Below are 20,238 nucleotides of genomic sequence, written 5' to 3' on the forward strand. Positions count from 1 at the left end.
TGCTGGTGCCTCCTTTGTATTTATAGCTTGAGTCACTGCAATTTATGGAAACGCTTTAACGACACTCTATCTCTGCTAATGTTTACAAATGAAACCTGACTGTCATGTTTCTGTTTTGTCTCAAGTTGGGATAGGCCTACTCCATTTTGCAACACTTACTGACACAGTCCATTTTGACGTCACTAGCATGCGTACATGACGAAGTGTCGTTGGAGGAGGAGCAGCTACCTAGCCTCTCCTCCGTGCCGTCACAGCCGACCTTTGCCATGTAGATGGGGATGCTGCCGTCCACCTTGGTGAATGTGTGGCCGCTCTTGGGAGACATGACGCCACCGATGGCGCCTGGAACAGAACATCCAACAAAAGTCACCAGCAGAAAGAACAAAAGCGACACAAAGTTCTAGCAAATCAAATGCTCATTTCCACAGTGTTCTGTCCACTGCGTTCGCAATGATAGATTACTGGATATCAATATCACTCAAAAGCGTTGGTTTTAATAATTTTAAAAATTATTTCCTTTGGAAGCTTTTCAGAAGCTGCCACTTATTCGTGTAATAAAGGTCAAGTTTGTGATTATAAACAGCTGCAATAAGATGTCCATTCATGAAAAGCAGCGTATGATAGACCGTCTACCAAAGTTTTCTTAGTTTTAGGATTTACCTTACATGGGCTAGAAGCAAATTAAACCGATGGAAGGAAATCAAAATGGACCAGAGTGTCACACACGTGACATTTTGTCATGGCGTTAGGGAGTTTATAGGGCATCCACCAAACTGTCGTTAACTACAGGGTAAAAACTGTACACGTTACCAATCTGCCTGCAAACCACTATGGCGTCGGTCTCGTCCCACTCGTCGTCGCTGCACACCGTCCCCCAACTGTCCCCAGAGTACAGCTGGAGGTAGCCCTGAAATGCGTGATTACCTCCGAACAATCGAACAGCGCCCTCTCCCTGGGCTGAAAAGAAAGGCGGAAGGCAAATTCGGGTCAAGTGCAAAGTTCCACCAACTTCAGACACCCGATTTATCTGAAGGGCCGTTAATACCGTACCAGCTTGTGTCATTGTTTCTGGCTTATTCACTTAACCAAATAAGCAGGGCAGCACTTTGAGGTAAAACAATATAAGAAAAAAATAGAGGTTCTTCTTAATCCCGAAAGAGATACGCTTTTTTATCTTCACATCTGGGAGCAGTTTTACTCCCTTCGAAACTCAAACCGACTTTGACAGATTTTCTTTTAAAACTTGACATGCATGCCCAACTTCCATGATAAATCTATTTAAACTAACCCGAGCCTATCTTCATGGTTATTTATTACCATTTCCAGCATGAGTACGTTCGAGTGGGCACAATTACATGTTATTGTGAAAATGTTAACCTTTTTCTGCCAACTGGTGTTAACATTTCGTGTAAAATTATTGTAAAATAACAGCAAAGTATCACACAAAATACAATGAAGGCTCACTGAAACTGCATTGCCATGGTATCGAAGAAAGAAAAACGAAAAAAGCGGATTTCAACCATGGCCCCTAAAGGGTCATTCGCCTTGTGCATGTATACCAGAAGTGTCATCCTGACGTAGATCGGAAGCAACATTATGTTAAAAGTAGACATTATCCGTGTAAGAGAAGGTGCAGAAAAATGCATCACTAGAAAGGCAGCCATATTCCAATCAGAACCTGAGTCGAGAATCATACGCTTGTTTGATTTAATCGGGAATCAGACCACGTCAAACTTGAGTCCTAAACCCTTTCAACCTGTCGTCTTCTCCTGCTGAGGTATTTTAGCTTGGTCTGCTCGTACAGTCTGTTGGGTGGCATCGTTTATCCCACACGACTACAGACGAAAGTGGGGGTCATGGGGGAAGGGGAGAATGTCTAAATCTTTATACCACATGAAATGCAGTTCAAGTAAGTGCAGGACCAATTTGAAAGGAATCAACTTGGGTGATGTTAGTCCCTGACTATGCCATGAATTCCGAGCGGATTGCGCGACTTACAACACACGGACTGCGTGCGCTATAAGTGGGTCCGATTTAAGTCCCATCATGGTGTCACTTTTCGCTGTCAGCTGATCGCGAGAAAGGAAGTGAAATGAAATGCCATACACGTAATTGATTCAATCCACGTGCATTCCACAAAGCAGCAACAATATCCGTTGCTGCTATCGTCAGTAGAAAGCACGGACGAAACCGCAAACTTTTTACAATAAGAATGGTTTTCTTAAAAAAATCTGAAAACTTTTTGATATTCTTTCAGGTCTCTGACACACTACCATATGGTGACTTGTTCCAACATTTTGAACGAAACTATCACAAGATGGGTAGCACTGTATATTGCTACAGCTTTATTTTTTAAAACTATTTTTGCACATATCATCACATTCGCTTTTTTTCTATTTAGTTGTTTTGTTTACACGATGACAGATAAAAAAGTAGCTTACGTTCCATTTTGATATTTGATACTTACATTTGAAATGAAAGAGCAGAAAATAGAAGAGATGGTTTCAAATGCCACGCGACGACAGATAACAAAATGGCGGCAGAATGCTGACATATGAAAATGAAGATTAAATTGGTTTTTAACATCAGAAATGTTATTATGATCGAAGTAAAGCTTAACTGAGAGATACTGGCCATTCAAATCTACCATGAAGCCAGCTATATGACCCACTTATTGCGAGTCCTCATTAATTTTACATATCCGCATATGTGTGCTGTGTGTGGAGTTCTGCTATCTTGATACCTATGCTTCAAACTCGACCGGAGGGCAAATGCGTCATAACTAACAAGCATGATAGGCGAGTCAATGTCCTTCAAGAGGACATACCCGGGCAGTTTGAGTCCACGAGCCTCAGAAAGCTGCATGCTGCAAATCCTGTAGAACGATGAGTCACTAGAAATCAGAGAAAGGCGCACTGGGCTTGATGTATACTTTGAACTTGCAGTTTGAGCGCTTAACCTAGTGGTCATTTTTATTTATTTATTTTCACCGTTTTAATTTCGAAATTAGGAAGTCAGGATTAATGACAGCAAAAGAGAGAGAGAGCAAGACTCAGATCTCGACGGATCGAAAAAATTCTTTAAAGAACTCATAAATTTTAAAGACGGAGCTCTAGACTCTCCCACGAGGCACATCCCCAGGGAATAAAGCCAATCAACAGCTTAGCAAAACATGACCGTCAACTTCAGCAATTTTATTATGTGAGAAAGGACAAATCTTTTCATAACAATAGTGGCATACAAACTGAAAGGCTTTGTAAATATTTGGGATATGCATGGTGTCACACAACCTTGTTATTTGGAGTATATACCAGGTACATAAGTCAACAATGCAAAATCAAAGCTGTTTCGATTACTGCCACCAATGATTTGAATAAAATGCGACGAATGTATAAACAATACGTTTGAATAAAACAAATGTCTTAATGTCCCACTTAATGGTAGGAATGCGCTGCGTGTCTGAAATGTGATCGTTGTTCAGATGATGTACGTAGGAAAAAATTAGACAGCCAAACATTTTTACAGAAGCTTATCTTTACCAGAAACGGCTTATCTTCACTAGTTCTTTCACAGCTAAGATGCTTTCAAAGCGTTTTGCTCAGGTGTAAAATTTGCACCAAGATACTCGACAGGGTGATAGTGTGACGCAAACGTCGACACTTTCGCTTTAAAACGACGAGGCGTGTTTCACAGCAGGCACTCAAGGGACGAGTGAGCCCCGTTCCACTTCCTCCGATGAAGCTGATCCTAAAGCCCACGGCCCAAGCGAACGCAACGACCGTGGTCTTCTCAGTGGTGGGGCATTGTGGCACGGCGGGAACCCTCCTGGCCCATACGTTTTAAATGCCAACACGTTATTTTCTCTAAGGCGTACACAACATACTGCTGGTAATTCGAAAACATTCTTTACATATTCAAACAAGATAGAATTGTTGGATCCATTTAAGACTGCTAAATCAGGAGAACCTTTGTAAAATTCTCAAAATTAAGTAAATCCAAAACTTTCAATTTTTTAAATGTCTTAAGACACTGCGTTTAACGAAGAGACGCCTTTATTACATCCTTCCCCGCACGTCTCCCTGTGGAGATTGCAGGTCGAAGAGAAAAATATGTCATGGACTTATAAGGAAATCGGTGATGAACATCAGTGCTATATGACAGAAAGAGTTGAGGCACTTTTGGTGAGGCTGTTTTCTGAGGTAACTTGTGTGTTGTTGTTTATTCTTATTTTAACAGAAAACATAGAAGAAAAGTACCAAGGCAGGTTGAATGAACAAGGAGGGTTCAGACTCCGTCCTTTGATGACTTGAAGCCCAGTTAAAGAACACATTACGTTCTTACAAACAGCATACCAAGACAAACCATTATAAATAAAATAAAACCGGGCTTAACTGTCGTCTTCAAAGCTATCCCTTAAAACATTAAGACAGTCTTGGTGTAATACGAAAAGTATTGTATAAGCTCATTAAAAAAAAGATTTAATGCGCGTTTAGCCGACATGTCTGAACAAGCAACCCTCGCGCACGACTATGTGCTCTTGTCGATGCGTTCATAGGCCCTAATGTGCTTGAAGTGCGCAACGAAAAATGTACTGGCCGTCAAGCCAGCAGACCAGTAGGCATCATCCTCGTCCGTGTAAAGACTTGCAATGCATTCTGAACGGGGCTCTTTATTTCCACTGGTAAAATACTTAACACCCCCATACGGGAGCTTACACACTTTTGCAGAGATAAGGTCGTTCCGAGTGACGTACTTTAAGCAACGCCAAGTGGACAATGTAGGGATAAGGATGAACACACCATGATACCACATGAGAAATCTCCTCACGATTTTCAAAGTCACCTTGTTATTGAATGATGACGGGATATGCATGGCGTGTTCATGGCTGCTAAAATTGACGAGTGCACAAATCACTTTGGTCAAATCAGCCTGTGATTTCAGAATTTCGTCTCGGTTCTGTGTAGTGTCCTGCCCCAGTCTGCAATAAATACAAGCTTTAATCTTGTCTGGTCTCTTCGCAACACCCACCCAGACATATGGGGTTGTAAATCATCTCTCGCGTATCTATGACTTAATTCGATAAGTCTGCTGTGTATAACGTATAAGATTGCATTGACATTACACCCGCGCTCCAGATCAAGACGCTTTTTAACACAGCGTGCGACGGACTCAAAGTGGCCTCGGGGCTCCGCACCGTCGCGTCCCGCGCCACCAGCCGACACATGCTGGAGAGGTCTTTCACCACGGGGGTTGAGACCTCTCGGGACACCGTATTTTTTGGCATGGTACATTAACGACCTCCTTGGATTAAGACGCAAAGGGTCAATAAGTCACGTCGATCACATTTTCTTACGCCTGTACTTTTCAACAGTGGCATTACTACTGGCGAAATATCTCACAACTGCTTTTGGAGGTTATTATTATGCTGGGAATTTATTTATTTTGAAATGAAATAATTTGTGTTCTGAGGTAGAGGCAGCCACCACAATGATAAACAAACGGCCGTGTTCATTCTCGATACTGCAAAGGTGATTACATCTTAAATGATAACAAGGACGAACATCGTGACAACTATGCGTGAATCGCATTCGCGTTGGTGGGGTGTGAACGATAGCGACACTTAAGATGGTGATGAGCAGGGTTGACTAGCGACGTTTTGATGGTGTCATGATGGTGACGGCAGTGTCAACAATAACGACGAGGGTGACGACGCTGACAATGGTGAAACGACAGTGGCAACAGTATCAGTGATACTCATGAAGTTGACAGTGGCGACCACACACACCTAGCGTAAGGTTTTGTCGTTTACATTGTTACTATGAATATTTAAAAAGAAATGATTCTCCCAACTCGTGGTGTATCTAATTACATCGTGCATCCCCGTAATCGGCGGTGAGCTGGAAATATTCAATTTCATGCACGATCCATTAAAGCGAGGAAATGCTACTAAGACAAAAAAAAGCTGCCCCGCCAATCCGTTTGGCCGCATGGTGAGCTGCGTGAGCCAGGCTGTGGATAACTCAAGCATTACCCAGGGAGAGAGATGCTGACATGATTCAACATGCAGTACAGCTGATGAATCACTCGACGGGTTTCTCCTCTGAGGAGGAAGGGTCTTCTTTTGGTGCCATAAGAAGACCCTGTACGTTAAAAGGATATTTTATGCGGAATTGGACGCTGTGTTGTATATACGCGCATCTCGCATTTGTTCCTCCCCAACGAACACCCATTTAATAATTAACTCATATCTCTATAGCTACAAGTAATGTAAACTATGACGTACCTTTCCTCCTGGCTTATAAAATCGTAACATTCTGAACCTTGAAGAGGGTAGTGTGCTTCAAAAAAGAAGCAACACCAACAACAACATTCAACAAAATACAAGAAGGCAAATTTGATATCAACCCCATGCGAGCCACGTTTGCAAAAGAACTGTTTGAAATGAAGAATGACACTGTGTTCAGCATAATGTGCTTATGTTCTTGCAACTGTTTTATGCTGTTTTGTATGCAACAAAGTTTGAGGTCAGCTGTTATTTATTTATTTATTTACTTTTTGCAAATGAAATGAACACCATTTTAATGTAGTTACATGCATAAATTCGTCAGCTGACCCTTTTTTTTGCACCGCATTCAAACTGAAATAGACATTTTTTTCTTTTCTTTATTTATAATTTCACATTTTCTTTATGTATCCCACCAAAAAAGGAATAAAGGGCTCAGGGCGGCACCATCAAATAGGGTGGATAGGGAAATATGAAACGTATTTTTCCATATGACTTGAAAAAGAAATAAGAATGTCAAACACGGTCTCTCAAACACGCCACTTCTCCAAACGACCGGTAATACGTTTTCACGTTAGCCCAACCGATGTAATCAGAATTGATATTGCCATTTTATCAATACAAATGGGAGTTAAGATTTGAGGAAACTGCGATATAAAAAAGGAAAAAGGAAAGTGGCTCTGAAGAGAACCAGATGTATCAAGTCCAAATTTCGATCTGGCTACAAATGGCTACAAACAATGGCTATACATGCACTGATTGGCATGCACAAGGGTTTATCCACTACGAACACTGGGCTAGGGTTCCCGTCGTTTTCTCTGTTTTCTCCGAATGACGCGATCTACATTCAGAACTCGCATCTTGGCATGAACAGAAAAAAGCCCTATTACGCTTGTTACAGTTGAGCTCAGAAGACAAATGACACTGCGTTCAATTTGGATGCTTCCATATCAAATTTATTTGAACAGATAAAATCAGAGAAAACATGTTTTCCTTAGAGGTGCTCGTTAAGAGCACCACGTAGTCCTTTGTAGGGTGTACTGCCTGATGTATATGCCAATTAGTTCTCTTTTGTAATGATGTTTTCTGACAATAATACGTTTCTTTCTCATCACTGAGGACGATCGACGTATTGATGCCTCGGGGAATTCCATTTGTATAGCCGAGGCCTGGACACTTACACCAGAGTCTTACACGGTAAAGTGCCATTTTCGATTTGTATTTAGATAATGGCCTTGCATATTGCTTACTCAATTTACCGGCGCAGGATCAATCAAATAAAGGCTTTTGGTGCGTAGCATACTGATACTTCCATTCATACATAATTCTACCCAATAATCATTATTGCTGATTGCAGGCAATTATATTTGAAAGTTTAATGACAAGATGGAACTCTCTACATGGCACAGCGGCAGAATTTTGAATTTCCTTTCAAATGTTTAATGAATAATCAACAACGAGCGAGCCAAGGAAATTCTGAAAGGGACGCGTTTTTTTATTATTAGGCAGAGGTCAAAGACGTCGGTTTCGAGGAGGAAAAAAACAAACAGAGCTTTAAAACTGAAAAGCCGTATAATGGTTGAACGCGCAGATGAATTCCTAGGCTGTATTATATGACTGCGCGCAGTAAATTGCCTCCCAATGTAATCAACCGGCTGGGACCCACGTCCATTATTCTCGCCGTCCGCGTTTTGTCCCGAATTTAATTTATTCCGAACTGTAGCTGGCCGTACGCGGAGACTTTGACCAGGGGCCCTCATAAGGAGATATATTGGGGTTTAATTGGAACATGTTGTACCACAGGGCTTTAGACGAGGATAGAGTGCCGCGGGCGCTCGTATTTTGTGTACACGTGATTATAATGCTGGGGCGGCTTCAAGCGTTGGCTGAATGACGAAGTGTGGATTCACACAAGTTTGTTTAGAGAAAGGAACATATTTTTTCGCTCTTTGCATGTAGTCTTTCCTCCATTCACGTGTAGCACTAATAAATAGACAAATTAAACCAGCAACGATTAAGCAGGCCCGAAATTATATTATGTCTAAGTATGCGGCAGTATACATGTAGAATAACACACCGGCACGAAAATATATCAAAATTTTTGAATGATATAGTTTCCATCTGTACTTGAAATCTTATCTGAAAAAACATAGGAAACAAAACAGAATTGTCAGACGCTAAATAAGCTTCATTTAAGAAGGCCCACTCATTTTTTCCTCAAACATTTATCCATTCAGTAACACAACTTGGTCAAGTGCGTTCATTTTAGCTGTAATTTGAATTAAAATCTTCTTGGATGCCTGGAAATGACCAACTTCAAATGCATGACGATCCCGTCGTACTTCGCTTAGCAACCAATGATCACTAATAATGAGGCGAATTACTTGAGTGGTGCCCAAGTCCCGGGGTGAAGTCCTCACTTCATGAAGGGAAGGTCACTGGACCAAATGCTTGCGCATGCGCACATTCAAGCTAACCGCACGATACACAATAACGGCAAACACTACATCTTCGTAAAATGTAAGACATTGTCTTCTTGAATATAAAAAGACCGGTAGTTGTTAAAAAAGAGACAGAGAGAGAGAGAGGAAATCAAAATTTTGGTGCGAACCATCAAGAAAATATTCTTGGCATTTGTCGTAATTAGAAAATGATAGCAAGATAATTGAGTCTGCAACAATTAACATGCCACATACAAGCCAAAAAATCATACCTTGTAAAGAAAAATTGTCAATAATCCTGCACGAACTACTACAGTACTATTTGCCCACTCTTGCAAATACAAATCTTGGGCTTTCTAATCTTACAATATCCAGCAATAAATCAAGGAGCACAATGTGTTACCTTGTTAAATGACTCCAGCTAATATACAGTTGCTTTATGCAACAGTCGTCTGCTTACACCTAAACAAACCCATAATTTATTAATGGTGGGAAGGAGATGATAATTATGATGGGATTAAATTTATGAGTGACTTGAGCTCTGACACTAGCTGGCTTGCTAAAGGTACTGTTGCCATGTGCCATGCAGTGCCCTATATGGTGGAGTCATCAAGCTGGAAAATAGGTGTTATCAACGAGCATTTTCAACTTGTGCAGAATTTCCTCAAAAGATATTGGTCCTGCATTTCTCGCTCTGTTTAAAGGGTAAAGTCTCACCATCCACGGATCTTTCTGTACCGGCTCGTTGTACCACTATGCGAACTTCAAACATGTCATCTGCTGCACCTTTCAGCCAAATTTGTCGTCTTTCGCTAAAAGCTATAGACCTACACGCGACCCGATGAGTCCTATTCAGAGCCAGGACACTTTTGTTTGAGTGAGTTCCTGTCACAAACACTGTACCTGGTATTTCGAGTCTAACAGAATAAACTGTTGGTACCTACTCTACTTGGTTTTAAAACGAACTTACTCATGGAGGAAGTGTTGAAAAATTGGGCTCTTAATATAATGTTCCGCTTCAGCATTTGTAAAGGACGACAGTATTGTTGTCTTCAAAGGATGACATAACTTCTCCATTCATATATCCTCAAAGGACAACAAAACACTAAATTCGTGTACAATACATCTCACATAATTACACACCTTTTCTAAAATGTGAACCAGTCTCCCGAACATTTCCCGGCCATTGCACTTTAGCCGTGGGTAACAGTGCCATCTGTTTGCAGTTCCGTGCAAAATAAGCCGAACATACATGAACGTAGACTTTACACAAGTCTGCTGAGGAGTTGCGTCTAGTTTGGCGAGTCACTGGTATAGGCCGTGATACAACAGTACAATATACACCACACTGGAACCATGGAAACGTACAACTTACAAATTATTCAGAAAGGTTGAAATGGTGACAACAATGACACATTTCGTTTCTGGACCATTTCGTGCGGCTTACGCACGTTCGTTTCCATTCGAGTAATATTCGTCGATTCATATAACGGGTTTTGCTCTTTACCCAACGTATATTAATTAATAAGCACTGTATGCTCAGTGCTTGTCCGGGAGCTTGCGAAAAAATATACGTTGGGTAAAGGGCAAAACCCATTATATAAGATAACATCTTCCCAACGCAAAAATACATCATGAACATCATATACATCTTGAAAATATTCGTCTAGTATAGGAGTGTCATATATAATGCGTGTAGCTTGGCAGCAGCAATCGGCTATCTGAAGAGTTATGTAAAGACCGTGGCCCAGTAAGTAGTCTCAACGTGTCGCCTCATCGCTGGTGACCTCCCTATTTACTGTAACGCTGCCATGATCTCTTGTATACGTGAATGCACTATAAATAAGGCAGGCTGCACGAGACTGTTCCGTCCATCTAATGGCTATCTCTCTTGCGCGGCAGGGATGCAACCTATCCCTCATCCGTCACGCACCGTTACATCCATCAATGCGAGCAGTGGGAGCATCACAACCTCCTGTTACTCCCCGAGCAGGGGAAGCGGGCGTCCAGCCGGCAGATATTACAAGCGTATTTTGTGTCATCATGGTTTGATGATTCAAATTTCAATCCACAGAAATAGTCTTGCTTAATCAAGAGTGCGATCTGAAACGGGCCACATACCAGCTGCTTTTTGTAGCGCAACATTTTAGAACGGACCTGACATCGAATTACATCTTTAATTTCAGTTTTCCATTGCAGGGGGATCCACAATGTAATTGTGGCCATGGTACCCCCTGCCTAAAAATTCTCCCTTTCACGTTCAACTCACCATGTTCATTTTGATCGAGGTAGAAAATGACGGCGACTTTTAGCACACTTCGTCGTTCTGCCTTCCACATGGAGAGCTGACCGATGGGTTTTGAAAACCATGGTTACGCAAATAAGATTTGCCAGCAAGCACCACTGCGGTAATTCACCCCAATTGGTCCTCAAATGGGAAACAGAACATGACACTGGACATTGTAAGATGAGGCCAAAGAATTGGACTGCATCATTCTCGATACTCCGTCCTGCAACATCTGATATAGATCCCTTAATGATTTTCAAGTATTTCTTTTTAAAGGTCTATATGGTTCAAATAAGACTGCTGCATTGTAGTTAAGTTGACAAGGACATGTGTCTCAAACGTCAACGCGCACGCTCCCTACATATATGTTACGGCCAAATCAATGTTTTACACCATATTATTATGGACCGATTTCAGAATCCTCGACAATCTGAAATCATGCTTCAATTGAAAATCACTGATTTCCAAACTATTACGTAGAAAAAAGGTTGAAGATCACATTGACCGTGACGATTTTTATTATTATTTGGAACTGATTTATTCAGAAACCTCAAAGAGGCCCCAGCGCTCGCCCTCCGATTGCCCCTGGGAACCGTCGCTATCTCCAGGCCAACGAACCGGTCGATCAGCTCGCCAGAGAGAGAGAGAGAGAGCTGTTTACCATCTTACTTAAAAGAAGAATTCCCCAAAATAACGCTGCTGTCCCAGGCATCTACCCCCCCCCCCACTCTGCTCTGACCTAGACACTGAATATAGTATGTCAATCAGAGACCTAATGAAAAATTTAAGCCATGGAGCGAGTTGTGCGCCGTGAAGCGAACTGGAATACTGAAAGTGCCGATGCATCGTCGCTCCGGGCAGGGGAGAGGCAGTATCATGCAACAGCCGCGTGTGATTTAAACTGGCGACAGAAAATTTCCACTGCGTCTAATTGGCAGGGCCAGCAATGCAAAAACTTGCCTCAAAATGTCCTTGAAACATACACGTAATGAATGTATAATGAATAAAACGGCTTTATGACATCAAACCGTTATCATAAAGAGTTTGATATCCAGCTCTTGTTTTGAAGCAAATTAAAAGCGCCAAGGTGATTAAATGCAGTGCATCTCCAAGAACAATGGCAAAATTGAGTAAAATTTCTATGCATGAAACTCTTAAACCAAGGTTCTTATATTGTAATGACCAATAACAATAACACCGTTTTTAAGCACACTAGAGCTTCTTGACCATGTGAATATTTAATGAAAGAAACATTCGTCTTGAAATGGCTGCATGTTTTGATTTAATTACCGATACAATACGTTTTGTCATCTTTTTCAGAAGAGGGCCACTTCAGCCTTTTCCACATTTAATAATCCATTCTAATAATTGTTTCCTGAACGTTCATGAATTTAGCAGACAGTTTGACGGAATTCAATCAATGTTTTCATTTGTGGTATAAAAATAAAAATATCTTACGTCAAAGACGGGGCACCGGATTCGGAGATGGTCGATGTTTGAATTCGCACAATATCTTTAAAATGTCATACCTTGACTGGGGAACATTGTCCCCTTGGCAAGCTCTCCAAAATATGAGCGCAACCACTGCGGACGCATGACATGAATGATTCTCAGTGAACCATCGAGCTTAGCCTGACTGCGAGGCAGCATGCGACGCTATTTACGGTATCAAATTTCCGTTTGTAAGGGAAGGGGGCTATCAATAGTTGATTTGTGGCAAGAACTTATGTGCGAATATCCTGCCGTTTCCACCATAATTTGAATTTATGCACGAATGCAGTATTCCCAAAGTACATGTCCGAAACGCTCTGCATTTTCTGCTTCAAACTTAGCACCCCTAAACAGTATTTTTGGAAGAAAATCAAAGTCCAGCCATGATTTCAGGGTTCCGAGAATGAAGATTAAATGCCACTGGTTATGATGGCTCGCAACAGCCGCTGCGAAACGTCGCGAAAGCCTCAACCCGATGTATCACAGTGAAATTTTCACAGAGGGGGCCTTGAAGAATAGCTATTTATATTCTACGCTCTCGTCGTCGCGAGTCTGAACTGCAACCGGTACATTGATGAAATTCACATCTGATAATATATGTCCAAGCTATTCTCGGTTACCTCATTGCCGCATCAAAACACGCGTCTTCATACAGTCGTGATTATCTTAGCGCTACTGTTCGAGCTTTCATCAACTATAGTTGAATCGCACACGGTTATTTTGGAAAGGTTGGGTACAACATTGAACGAAGTAACTGTCTTTTCAAAGGTTGACAGTAAAAATAAACACCTCCCCTAGTTGGTGTTCTAATTAAGACAGCTCTTTACAAGGTTAAGAGGCTTATCCGTGCCATATGATTTATTAATGGAATTCATTTATATTATATAATTTCACTTTCTGTACTTGACGACACTGACACAAAACTGCCGTGAGCATTCTATGTATCCAATACACGGCAGTGCAAGGGGAGAAATGGGATATTTAATCAACCGCACTGCTCATGAAAGCCTACGTTTGTATTGGTCAAGAAATAAATAAACAGATAATGTTGAGTATTCCAGTCATTATACCCAAGGTTCAATTCCAAAGAAAGTTCACGCCTCCGGGGTGCTGAATATACATCTCCACATGACATCTTGTACATTGAAGTTCATGCTCAGGTCAATGCAATGGAGCATGGAGCAGTTCCTCCGTGATTGGGGAGAGCAAAGATAGCACGAACGGCACGCCCCCTCGCCGCGGATGCATGGTTGAGATGAAGAGTCACTTAGCAGGTGCAGAGGTATCGACTATTTGGTTCCGGTCAACAAGTATGGGCTTCGTGCGTGAACGATTGAGGGCGCTTGGTTACCTAGCAACGACTTCATGTTAGGACTGAAAGCATCCAGTGAGACAGGCGGGTCTGGTCAGTGAAATGTCGTTGTAACTCTGAGCGAATGGACGTTGTATCAATCAGTGTTGTAGTCGAGAACGCTTAACACTACGAACATCTAACAAAAGAAACACAGAGTACGAACAACGAACATCCATTGTCATTGCACCGTACTTCTCCTGTTTGATGTTCGTAGTGTAAGGCCTTAGCAAGACCCAACTCAAGACCTCCAGTCTGAATTCAAGTCACGAGCTATTTATATGAACAACAAAAGCATTCCCTTGGCATCGTTCACTCTGCAACTTGTGCATGGTCTCTCTTGAGCACGAGGCTAATGTGGCTCAGAATGTTTGACCGTGCAACACTCATGCACATACGTATCCGATTTCTTGGTTTAATTATTTACTGTCGAAATTGGGGTGAAATTGAAATCATTCTACATTGTTTGATACAATGAAGTACCATGCCGGCAGGAAACATGGATAAATTTTTGTAAATCTTCTTATTGATGCAGACAATGGAATTTATGAGTACAGGCTTCTTTTGGGAAGACGAGAGTGAAACACGAAGTTTTTGCACGTCACAAATAATGGCTATTGCATGTTGATCCTTTGAACGTAAATGTTGCCAGAGCATTGTTGCTAAATTAAAGTCTCTGAGAACCTGAATGTATGGAAATGGCCGTCGGCCTTCTCATTCGGCTCAAATCATTAGGAAATGAGCACCACATGATTCACATCATCAAGAACATGTCGCTTTACCTGATGAATTACAATTACTACACGTATACTAAGTAACTGCACTGTACGCATGGGAGCTTAAATGACCATCCATGTTAACTCGCGTAGTCACGGTGAAGAGAGCTTTTTAGTCCTGGAAACAACATTCCCAAAACAACTCAAAATTCAGTAAAAAGTGATCTCGCGAACAACGAATTCTGTCACGAAAATGGTGTATTTCAACGATTATTCATCTTGCAAACTGGAACTTCAATCATGGCGTGTCGTATTCCGTTTCCAGAATCGGTTATCCAGTAATTGCCATTTTCTGAGATAACTGACAATACTTATGTGTTTCGGAGAATTTCCACTGCTGAACTTAAAATCCGTATTTTGTGATACATGTTTCCGTGTTTCCTCGATGAGCAGGGCTGTATGTTAACGAATGAGTTTACTGCATAAAACAACATCAGTTTAGTGCGCGCCAATATTGCCATAAGTTGGCGCGAGGTTACGAAAATTGCAAAGCGCAAAACTGAGCCTTTTATCCAAAATCATTACGCTCCTCATTAAAATCTATGGCTTTGAGTCGATTCCTGTAAACTGCGGTTTCGCTTTGGCTGCACGGTTTACTTAAAATGCACCAGCTGCGCTCTCGACCAAACGGTGCTTGCTATTATGAGTTCTTGTTCCGTTTTTATAGGAAATTTGGACCCCCGTGGAATCCGGTCTCTTTATTTTGCTAACATGGACTACGATAGCCTCGCATGTGCGTGTTAGCAGTCAATGTTCCAAAAACTAAGACTTAGTCATGCGCAATATGGTCAACGGGCACGTTTTTATGGAGTTTAAATTTCACACCACATGAACTCCTCGCGTGAGCTGAATACTCGGATACGTGAGGTACTGTGGCAAAATGCTGTTCGGCTGGGCCACTTGAGGATTCCAGCTTCTGCATAATTTGACAGAAATATTTATGACAGTGCGGCCGTGCGTGGTTTATAAGTATCAAGAAGGTACATGCAGCGTTGACCTGTCAAGTTAACGACTTTGTCCACACGATTCGTTTGAGGAATCTAATCTGGTATTCAGAACGCGAGGGAGAAAGAGATGTAATGAGATTGTGCTGTGGATACATTGAATACTTGAGCCCAAAAGTATCCGTGTGCCAAGTTATGATGTTACATCCGGGTGTACTAAAATTCTTAAGTTGCTTAAATAAAGCAGCGTGTTTGATGTAACGTCCAATGAAAGCGCATCATGGAAAATACCCGAGCTTTGTTTTAAAATGCAGCTGCCTCATGATCGCAAGATCTTTCACATAAAGTCAACGGTGAACTTAAATAATTAAGGTGCTAAAGGGCGCAGTCGCAAAAGTCAAACGATACGCGAAAAACAACCCTTTTTATACAAAAGATGTGAATGAAATCGTCAAATGTAGTGAGGCTTTCTGAGGATCTCTCCAGTAGCCCGACGAAGCAGAATGCATTTCCCAGTGTAATGCCGATGCATTTCAGCTCTTACAGCAGTTCTGACTACGTCAAAGCCGTTTCCATGGAAACGCCTGACTTCGCTTTTTGTACTGCAGAAATGCATCACGTACTGTATTAAGAATTTCTATTATAATGCCGCTCTTCTTTTCTAATTTCCTCATTATATTGAGCAAATTATGATATTTAATTCTGTATATATAAAACACAGAACTAATGCATTTCTGTTAAGAGTTGTCGAATACTTATATTCATAGTAAATATTTTTGAATCGTTCTTCGTAAACATGTAGTTATACAGTTTCTGAAGCTTTTTCGCATTTATATTAAACTTCAATATGTTAAATGTGATAAACATTCGCTTTTGCGCGAAAAGCAGAGCAAAGTTTACTGTGCGCAAATTTCCCAAATTATTAATTCAGCGGAACAATATTGTCAAGATGTAGCTGTCTTTTGTTGATTATTCATCAGATTTGAACAGAATTCAGCAAATGTGCATTTGATTTAGTACTTCCTATAATTACTCGCAAGAAACTATACTCGGTATGACCGATATATAACAGCATAAACAGCAAAATGCACTCCTTAGGTTCATGGACTTACGACCCGTGATGCATGCATGATAATGCCATTCGTTGTAATTTGCTGGTACAAACATTTCCCTGACATCAGACTGCCGCTATATCCACTAACAACTGAGGATCGTGTCAGTGTCGCTGCTATGTTATGAGACAGTCGGCCTTCAGTTCAAGCGACCGTGAACGGTTTTCCATAAAAAAAACGACGTGTCTGTTATGACGGGCGACTAGTCGTACACCCTTTGTGCACCTATGCTTACAATTAAATCCAATAATAAAGATGCCTGCCAGTACTTGTTTCTGATACTATCCCATGAGTGCGTTAACAACCAACCCCCCCCCGGTCCATGTCACGCTGTCTACGCACTGAAAGGTCACACTCAAGGTAAAGTGTATTAATATCCTTGGCATCGACAGTTGCAGTTGGAATGGAATTTGTTGGAGGCTGGATCACTCATTACAATGATGTACCATATTGGGTTTAGCGTGCTAACAAGATAAACAACGACGGAGGTGAAGCGATGAAACACAACTGCAGAACTTCATTCAGCTTCTACTTCAGTGAGTCAACTTTTTTAACCGAGACAAGGCACTATTCGAATTTGTCGTGCTGTGGAAACGGTATAAAATGAGCAATATTTAAAACTTAAAATAATGTGGACATTCTGGTGCTCGGGAGATGGTAGGCAACACAGGCTTGCGCAGTTAAATAGAGTTTATTGATTAAGAAGATGACTCGGAGATTGTGGTTAATCCGAGCTAACAATTCGACTAGGCCTATACCGATATCAGTTTCACTCAGAGAAACCTGATAAGCTATCGGGTAATTAATAACCTGGCGGAGTGCACGGTCATTAACGGCAATTTTGGCTCTGAGAAGAACAATCCATATGAAATGAGATAACAGAAATGAAATTAATTAGACCACTCCGTTGATAAGACCTCAGGCTACCCGTAAATGCTCTCCGTTGTGACGGTCTCAAAAGGCCTTGCGGCCTTTTCTAAACAGCTAAATTAATCAGCTGTTTGCTGTTCGCTGATTTTCGACGACCCTGCTATCGCGATGGACTTCAAACACTGAGACTTTACTGCGCTTGCATGATATAAATTCTCAGCCATGATTGTAACCTCAGTCATAAAAGTCCGCACTGGATAAAAACACTTGGCAGTGCGCTAGCACGCCCTGACTTAGCGGCCAAAATTGAGCTTCGAGTTTTGTTTCCCCCTGGACTGCAATCTGGTGGGAAAAAAGGAGAAAGTACAAAGGCCGCCCGCGGCAGTTCTGAAGGGTTGAACAGTACTCATGTCTGTGTAATGTGAAAAAACACCCTCCCCCCCCAAAAAAACCCATATAGGGATCACTTCACCAAGTGTCGGAATAGCATGTCGACCCCAAGGTGGTATAAAGCTCACCACACTGTGACGAAAAGTCATCTGTTAAACCACTCAAAAAGCCACCATTAAACATTTATCATGAAGGAATATAATTTCATACAACGATGCGTCTGGCTCCAAGAGGAGCGTACATGTACGTGTATTTAAGTTTCACTAATCTGTGCTCACATTGGAAGAAAGTTAATGTTTTGCCCAATGTGGGATAGCACATGAACGAATAGCTTCAATGCAGTAGAGAAAAAGATCCAAGCGCTGGGTAAAAGAGTGGCCCGGGGAACATTTTCTACCGCCGTTGTTGGTAAATAAGACAAGTTGGCACACACAGGACCCCGTGAGGTGAGAATCATCGCGGTTACTGATCTGTTTGCCGGGAAGTTGAACGATTCTCCTGGTTCATCGTGCTGTGCAAAAAATGCCAAGCGAAGTTCTTTAAAACGTGAAACGACACGAGCTGAGCAGATGTTCGTTACAAATGGCGCTCGTAAGAGTGTCACTACAGATAATTATTGGAGACAACTCGAAATTTCCATTCTGATATAAGGATGACATGGCGAAATCATTTCAATCCGAGTTATCTGAAAACGACGCATGCAATATATAAATTACAAAATATCATTAACGCCTAACTTGCAGTGAAGAAAAAGTCAATTTAATCTTTAACGCTTATGCACACTCTTTCCTTGAAAGAGCACCGTCCGTGATATTTAATAATACAATGGCTAATCTCAAAACACGGCCATCTCTTTTGTTACCGTGATTTGTACAGGTGCGTTTGTTGTGTATCAAAACCGGCAGCATGCCATGCTTTTCAGATGGCAAAACTGATCATGACAGATAATTACACCAAGAATACCCAATGCTGAGCAAATGGCTTAACTTCCTGGGCTACCTTGGTCTACGCTTGATTATGTATTGATCACTGCTTGGATCACTGCTAGAGAAAAAGGGTCCATCTATACACCCTCATATCGATTAATATTTGATAAAATCGGTTGAAAGAGTCACTTTCGATAAATCACAGTTGTATCATTTCGAAACAGCTATCGAGCTATCGGCATTCCATAACGATCAAGAGGCAAAACGTTCGATTTATATTTAGTTCTGGTTGGCGATTTACATGAAATGGATTGTTTGACTGTCATACAATAACTTTTTAATTTTTTTTCTTGGTTGGCGACAATAATTTATAATCATGAAGACCCTTCCAAAAGGCAGTGACAACTCATAGATATTTCGGCTTCCGATCGGCAGGCCAGTCGAGTCGAAGTGTTATTCAACCACAGTGTTTAAAAATCGGTTAATTTAATTCCCTCGTCGAGAGAAAACTGCCAATACAGGGTTTTCCTCCCTCGCATTCAGTTTTCTCACCGGGGTGCCACTGCCAGCAACGAAACTTGCTTTAAAGTCTCAATCATAATAGCCCCAGATTGATTACACAACCCCACGACCCCAATTTACATCACAATTCATGGGCTAAAGCCCCTTTTCTACTTCCCCGACATTTGAATATTTCAGGCCAGGGTTCAGTTTACACACACCCATCGACGAATATACACCCAAATTTCTGTTGGAAAATCACACGTATCCCCCCCCCTTTAAGAATTTTCCAATTGTGCCAATTCAAAGGCACCTGCCACCGAGCAGGTATACCGTAGCACGGTTGCCGCAGTAGCCACGGGTAGGTACAAATATATCGACGGGACAGCCAAAAACACAATGACTTACGAGCGGGCTGGGTTTTTCCTCTTTACTGGCGCTTATAAGTACACATCGCAGTCTGGTTTCCGCCAATCGATCGACGATGATCGCTGCCCCCCCCCCAGCCATTATGCATAGTGTTAGTCTCAAATGAGCTGGCACGGCCGAAGATGCTGTTACGGGGTGAAATCGCCCAAACTGCACAAGTTCAATTTTGCATCGACTACTAAAACATCAAAGTTACACAATGTCATTCTGATTGAAGGAATCCATCAGATTTCTGTGAGATGCTGAAAGTACTACAACGTTGCCATGGTTTGGGCTACGCGTGAAAAAAAAACACCGTGAAAACAGTACACATTACGATGCAGTGGTTACACTGTTCCCCCACTTTTCCTGTAAGCCGCTCGAACGAATCTCACCCTCTTTCACGACCCTGGGGATTACTGGAAGTAAGTGAAAATTTCTCCAACGCCAAGGCAACA

General features: G+C 41.6%; 1 protein-coding gene across 3 annotated transcripts in view; it reads right to left on the bottom strand.

Moving 5' to 3' along the window:
- Window positions 1-20,238, bottom strand: part of LOC110985508 (scavenger receptor cysteine-rich domain-containing protein DMBT1-like) — a 33,391-nt gene that overhangs the window by 11,615 nt on the left and 1,538 nt on the right. For all 3 annotated transcript variants that reach the window (XM_022246575.2, XM_022246576.2, XM_022246577.2), the window contains exons 2-3: window positions 811-957; window positions 160-342 (exon numbers count right to left, since the gene is read on the bottom strand). In XM_022246575.2, the coding sequence (XP_022102267.1) occupies window positions 160-342; window positions 811-957 (330 nt within the window). The remainder of the gene's footprint in view (window positions 1-159; window positions 343-810; window positions 958-20,238) is intronic.

Source organism: Acanthaster planci, linkage group LG18 (assembly GCF_054643075.1).
Source record: "Acanthaster planci isolate LZ-2023a linkage group LG18, COTS_SCS, whole genome shotgun sequence".
Lineage (NCBI taxonomy): Eukaryota > Metazoa > Echinodermata > Asteroidea > Valvatida > Acanthasteridae > Acanthaster > Acanthaster planci.